The sequence below is a fragment of the Triticum dicoccoides genome, chromosome 6B (genome assembly GCF_002162155.2).
Source record: "Triticum dicoccoides isolate Atlit2015 ecotype Zavitan chromosome 6B, WEW_v2.0, whole genome shotgun sequence".
In the NCBI taxonomy this organism is placed as follows: Eukaryota; Viridiplantae; Streptophyta; class Magnoliopsida; order Poales; family Poaceae; genus Triticum; species Triticum dicoccoides.
In genome coordinates, this window is record NC_041391.1 from 704602094 (window position 1) to 704608758 (window position 6665).

Here is a 6665-nt window from a genome sequence, read left to right on the forward strand (position 1 = left end):
CAAGATGTATGTGACATGGAAGAGTAACCCATAAGCCTAATTCCTTGTGCATTTGCAGTCCAAAGCAAATCTTAAACTATGCACAAATTTAGGGGGAGCTCTTGCTTATCACATACTTCTCAAAGCGACGATGTTTTTAAATCTTATTATCATTTGTCGAAGCTTTGATCTATATGTTGTCATCAATTACCAAAAAGGGGGAGATTGAAGGTGCAACTATCCCTAGGTGGTTTTGGTAATTCATAACAACATATAGCTCATTGAGCTAATGCTATTCCAAGACTAATATTTCAGGAAAGCTCAATGAATGGCATGGCATGGATGATGTAAGTGGATCCCTCAAAATACCAAGGACAAAGGATTGGCTCAAGCTCAATAGCTCAAGACTCTTCATTTTATATTTTAGTGATCCAAGAGTAGGAAAAGCCAATACTATCAAGGAGGGATGAGGTGTTGCTTAATGAGCCTCTTGCTTCATGTGCTTAGTGATATGCTCCAAAACCCTCAGCTACTTTCTCACATCCACAAATGACCTAAACCCAAAGTCAAAATTGGTCACACCGATTCTTCCTATCCGGCGCCACCGATTTCAAATGTCATAGCCACTGCCACAAACCCTAGGCAAATCGGTTCTACCGATAGGGATCTCGGTCTCACCGAGATGGGATTGTAATCTCTCTGTTTCCCTTCATAACGTTTCGGTCAAACCGAAGTGAGCGATCGGTCCCACCGAGATTGCAATCTAAACTCTCTGTTTCCCTTTTGTAACATTTCGGTCTCACCGAAAAGAGCAAATCGGTCCCACCAAGTTTACCTGACCAACTCTCTGGAAAGCTTATTACCAAAATCGGTCTCACCGAGTTTGTGTAATCGGTCTTACCGAGATTACGTTATGCCCTAACCCTAACCGAATCGGTCTCACCGAGTTGCATGTCAGTCCCACCGAAAATCACTAACGGTCACTAGGTTTACTAAATTGGTCCGACCGAGTCTGTTGAATCGGTCCCACCGAGTTTGGTAAATTGTGTGTAACGGTTAGATTTTGCGTGGAGGCTATATATACCCCTCCACCTCCTCTTCATTCGTGGAGAGAGCCATCAGACTAAACCTACACTTCCAACTTACCATTTCTGAGAGAGAACCACCTACTCATGTGTTGAGGCCAAGATATTCCATTCCTACCATATGAATCTTGATCTCTAGCCTTCCCAAGTTGCTTTCCACTCAAATCTTCTTTCCACCAGATCCAAATCCTATGAGAGAGAGTTGAGTGTTGGGGAGACTATCATTTGAAACACAAGAGCAAGGAGTTCATCATCAATGCACCATTTGTTACTTCTTGGAGAGTGGTGTCTCCTAGATTGGCTAGGTGTCACTTGGGAGCTTCCGACAAAGATTGTGGAGTTGAACCAAGGAGTTTGTAAGGGCAAGGAGATCGCCTACTTCGTGAAGATCTACCGCTAGTGAGGCAAGTCCTTCATGGGCGACGGTCATGGTGGGATAGACAAGGTTGCTTCTTCGTGGACCCTTCTTGGGTGGAGCCCTCCGTGGATTCGCGCAACCGTTACCCTTCGTGGGTTGAAGTCTCCATCAACGTGGATGTACGATAGCACCACCTATCGGAACAACGCCAAAAACATCCGTGTCTCCAACTGCGTTTGAATCCTCCAAACCCTTCCCTTTAATTTCTTGCAAGTTGCATGCTTTAATTTCCGCTGCCTATATACTCTTTGCATGCTTGCTTGAATTGTGTGATGATTGCTTGACTTGTCCTAAGATAACTAAAATCTATCAAACTCTAAAATTGGGAAAAGTTAAGTTTTTAATTGGTCAAGTAGTCTAATCACCCCCCCTCTAGACATACTTCAAGGTCCTACAGCCCTGCACAGCAGTGGCGTGCCCGCTGTGTGGGGGTGCGTGGTCCAATGGAGGTACGGGTCGACCTCGGCCTGCTGCGCAGGAGTGGATGCTCCGGGTGAAAGCCTGGCAGGTGTTGGGTGGCCGGCGACGACGGCGCCTGTGGGCGTCGCTGTCCTCCTTGGAGGCGTCGTCGGGGATCTCACAACCACTACTCCCGGATCAAGTCCTTCGGGTAAAACCCCAGATCCTGCTGCAGGGCGGGGCAGTGGCATCGTCTTTAACGCCGTTCCCCTCTTTAGGGCGCCGTCTTAAAGACTTTGATCCCTTTGGTGCTTCCTACGACTGAACGTGCACGGTAATTTTTGTGGCAACGATGACGGCGGTGAGCAATGTCGGAGGCGTGGCCTTGGTCATGGTAGTCGTCTCTTCTTCTTTGATGTGTCCGTGGGAGTGTCTCAACTGCCTGTTCCTGTGAAGTCGAAGCCACGGTGGGGGGCGGCGGTATACGATGACACATGAGGCGGTTCGTTTGGTGATCCTCCGTGACGCCAACCTTGCCTAGTTTTCTTTGTAGTTCACCGTCGGAGTCGAAGCTGCGCTGTCTAGTATGGATTGTATGGAGTGTTGTGTTGCAACTATTAGGATTGTTGTTTTTCTTTTGCTTTGATCTTCGGATCTTTTGGTCTTAGGACCTTCATCACCTTGTTGTTTTTCGTTGCTTCCTGCGATTATCAATGAATGCCAGCAATGCTGGATCTTTCAAAAAAATGGTCATGTTGTGTGTGGTGCTGAAAATAAACAAGCACGAAAAATATGAAGTTATGTTTACACTTCAGGATCGCCTTGTGCTTGGGTGCTCTTATTAATCTGAAGAATTCGGTGAAAATCCATGGAAACGAACATTATTTTAAATTCGTGAACATTTTTTGAATTTGTGAACATCTTTTAATTCCTGATCATTTCTTCAAAGACGCGGACATTTTTTCCTTATTCACGAACATTTTTGCAAGTTCGTGAACATTTTTTTATAATACATGTTTTTTTTTCGTATTCACAAACATCTTTTCAAGTTCATGAACATATTTTCAGATATGCCAACATTTTTTCCTATTCACAAATATTTTCAGATGTTGTGAGGCAGTACACATACAGGGTTATAGAGAAGGGCACGTAAGAAAACTCTGTCCATTCACATTGTCTTAGACATCGCTGCAGTATAATTCAGAGCATGCAGATTGCAAAAGCATATAATTGCAGCACTTGTCCCCTAAAAATAGTTGAATATCTCTGCGTCATGTCAAAACTTGTCAAGGCTGTCACATCACAAGGTTGTAGTTCAGTTATCATGCCAGGTTCTGGATGGAAATCTTAAGCTAAGACTTTCAGTTGGCATGTGGAACTGCAGTACCATTCAACAAGCAGCTTAAACCTGTGAACCTTTTGAAACAAAAGAAGCTTCAGTTCTGTAGGTTCAGAAACTTCAGTTCTGTAGGTTCAGTTTCAGGTGCCGTTTTCCTCAGTTTCGTCATTTGGCATGTTTAGTTAGTTCGAAGGTTTTGCTCGCAGGCTTAACAACCTGGAGTGGATGAGGATGGCGCATATATAGTCGTGGCCACGATCCCCATTTCCTTTTCTGTAATCTGAATACATGGAATAAATGGAAGAGCAGAAAAGCCGCAGATGTTTGAGCAGCACAAAACCTCTCTTCCACCTCTCACAGTTTTGCTTTGAAACCAACATGCATCCTGACCCCGTTCAATAAGATATCATGCCAAATGATATGCCAAAGAAATTGAAGCCACTGAAACTGAATTCCCTCAAAAAACAAATAAAAGCCACTGAAACTGAAGCACTTCCCCCGGAAAGAAATGTTTGCATTCTTCAGGAGCCCGCTTCACAAGAAAATACAACTTGTGAATTGTGATGCGATGCGCTGGAGTGGTCTAGCAGCCAAGACTAACACAGCGGAGGTCGTGTCCCGCTTACTACAATGAGAAGTGCAATTCATTTCACAATGAAAACCAGGTTCAAGCATTTATCACGAATAAGAAATATCCACAATATCCATTTGATAAAAGTACTTGACAAGAGTACACCTTATCCTCCTTGACTCGGTACCATCTCAAAACACGCATAATTGAAAAGGTTCACTAGTGACAGTTAATCCATGAATCATACAACAGTTCCTGTAAACTGCAAGCAGCTTGCAGTGCAAGAGCATTATTTTGAGAAGACTTGCCCTAAACTCGGGAAGTGAATACGGACGACCGAGGGTATCTCCTTTCTGAATTCATAGCTAAGCCAAGACGTCTCCTCAAATGTCCACTCCTGAAGCATGTGCTTGCACCTCACACACACTGGACTCTTATATAGTCTTATGTCCTCCAGATTCACCGCTGCTTCCACGACATTTCTCGCAAAGCGCACCAGTTTGTCTACTGCATGAAACCTCCCATAGATACTGAGCCCAGCCAGGCTGTGGTGCTTGAAATCAGATGTAGATGGTTCCCACTCTAGTCCCTTGTCCTTCTCCTTGCAAACCACAGGCAACTCCCTCCGTTTCCCCGTTATCATTTCACATAAATGATTCCGCACCTGCATTTGGTCAGGTAAAAAATTCCTAACTGGCCAGACAAGTTTGAACATCAAAAATGAGAATTGAAGAATCGGTAGAAGAGTTCACCAAGATGTGTAGTTCCTTAAGGTTGGGTGCACCATCCAGTAAGAACATTGTCCAAGTCAGGTCGCACTCTTCAGCAATGTTAATCAAATTCAGAATCCTGAGTTTGTGGAACACCGGTAACAATTGTCTTCGACCTTCCGGTTTGACCCAAATCTGCAAAAGATGTAGTAATGCAGAATCATGTTAACCAAAAATAATCATTACAACAACCTCCCCATGACATGGCCAGCAAAACATATACACTTCACTGACAACATTGAGGACCTTCACTAACCTTTTCGCTTTTGAAGTCCAAAGTCAGATTGCTTATGGCAGCTTTATCAAGCAACTCACTTAACTTGAGCATCTTGTGCCAAGTGAAAGCAACATTAATGATGGACACAGTCTGGAGCAGTGGGACATAGCCGAGACAGAAGGGGTCATCTTTACATCTAAATATATTAAATTTCAGTTTTGTGAGCTTTGGTGCCCACTTGAGATCAACCCTCTCAAGACGGCCACAGACAATAACTAGTTCACCGAGTTGCGGGTGTTCCACTTCCAGAAAAGACTGAATACCCATGTCACATTCGTAGAGGGAGAGGAACTCCAGTTGCTTGCACATACTGAAAATTTTGGGGAAGTCAGATTCTCCTAACCTCAAATTCTCTAGCGTGAGGCGCACAAGACCACCAAATGCGTTTGGACACGCATCAAAGAATGACATGAACTGCTTCCCATATGTGAGCAGGTCATTCTTGGCACACTTTTTACGCACCTTCGTCAAGATTGTTAACTCGGCTGAAGCAACCTTTTGTGTTGTCATGGTGTTGGCAACAGTCTGGCCAATTAAAATGGACTCATCTCCCAGGTAGAATTGAATGCGCAACAGGTGAATGGGGTACAGACTTCCAGCCCTCCTTTCCAGTATGCTCCTGGTTGCTTCCAGCACGGTGGTGTTGGCCCGAACGATATCATCTGAGGTTAACTTGCTCCATTCTTTGTGCTTGGGCTCAAAAGAAGCAGCCATTATAACAATTTTTGAGAGTATAGCAGGGATCTGCTTCCAGCGTCTGGAGAGGATGGTCGTTCGTGCAGCGTCAGCTATATCAAGTCGCTCAACAATGTTGAGCAAAACGTCATCAGGCAACTTGCTGAGCCTATCATCTTCATTGGCCTCCTACATTTGATATGGAAACAAATCAGAGTTGATTTCTTACTAGCCTCATCATCATAGGTGCCTGCGAAGCACGGATACGGACAGATCTGCTGTTTACAGAGAGGATGGTCCAACTAGAGCTCAAAGGGTGACAACACCAATGGTGATCCAAACAACAACAACACACTATTTGTCTAATTGGTAAGTAACAAAATCCGTATAGCGGTTTCGATATTATATAATCTGTATACTTCCCCGCAGAAAGAGGACTCGATATATTCCCACCAAAACTAAGAAAATTATTCACCACCAATGGGACCTAGTGTAAGGAAAGAGGATCAGGCGGACGAACTCACCACCGTGCTCGCCATCGCCGGAGAGGTTTCGCGATGTCCCGGGAGTTGCGTGCCTCCGGCGAACTCTTGTGAGGGAGATAGCTTGCGCGGCTTGGATCTCGCCTCCGGTGGCGACTCGATCGGAGATTGGAATCGAAAGAGGGCTTGCTTCTGACTGTGGCCCGAAAAGGAATGCTTCGATTGCGGCCGGCCACACAACAAGGTAGCCGCTTGATTGCGAAAGCACCACTGGATCCTCAGACGAGAACCTCGACGGCGACGGCGACGGCGACGGCACACGGCAGGCGGCGGGGCAACCGGCACACAACCTACCGGTGTGTGGCGTGCGATGATGAAACGGATGGGCTAAAGCCACCCGTTCGTGAGCGTTGCCGAGTTGGCTGGCCCATCAGCGGCCTACTGTAGCGAGCAGTGCTGTAAATGTACCGATCGTTGCAGCTAAAATCTTTAGCTAATAATAAGGGCCTTTTTCTTTTATTTTATTTTTGCGCTGCCCTTTTGCCATGCTTTCCCCTCTAGGGATCTCTTGTTGGCAGTTCTCCTGCCGACATTCAATAATAATAATAATAATAATAATAATAATAATAATAATATGTAATTAATAAACAAAGGTGCTATTGTTTCTGGT

The 6665-nt window shown here is 45.0% G+C and overlaps 1 protein-coding gene across 1 annotated transcript; it reads right to left on the minus strand.

Moving 5' to 3' along the window:
* Nucleotides 1–3912: 3912 nt before the first annotated feature.
* On the minus strand, nt 3913–6389 carry LOC119325965 (FBD-associated F-box protein At3g52670-like). The gene is made up of 4 exons (XM_037599684.1): nt 6038–6389; nt 4818–5702; nt 4544–4696; nt 3913–4455 (listed from the first exon to the last, which is right to left on the minus strand). Exons 1-4 carry the CDS (start codon nt 6050–6052, stop codon nt 4081–4083), a joined length of 1428 nt encoding a protein of 475 aa, XP_037455581.1. The 5' UTR covers nt 6053–6389; the 3' UTR covers nt 3913–4080.
* Between the last annotated feature and the right edge of the window lie 276 nt (nt 6390–6665).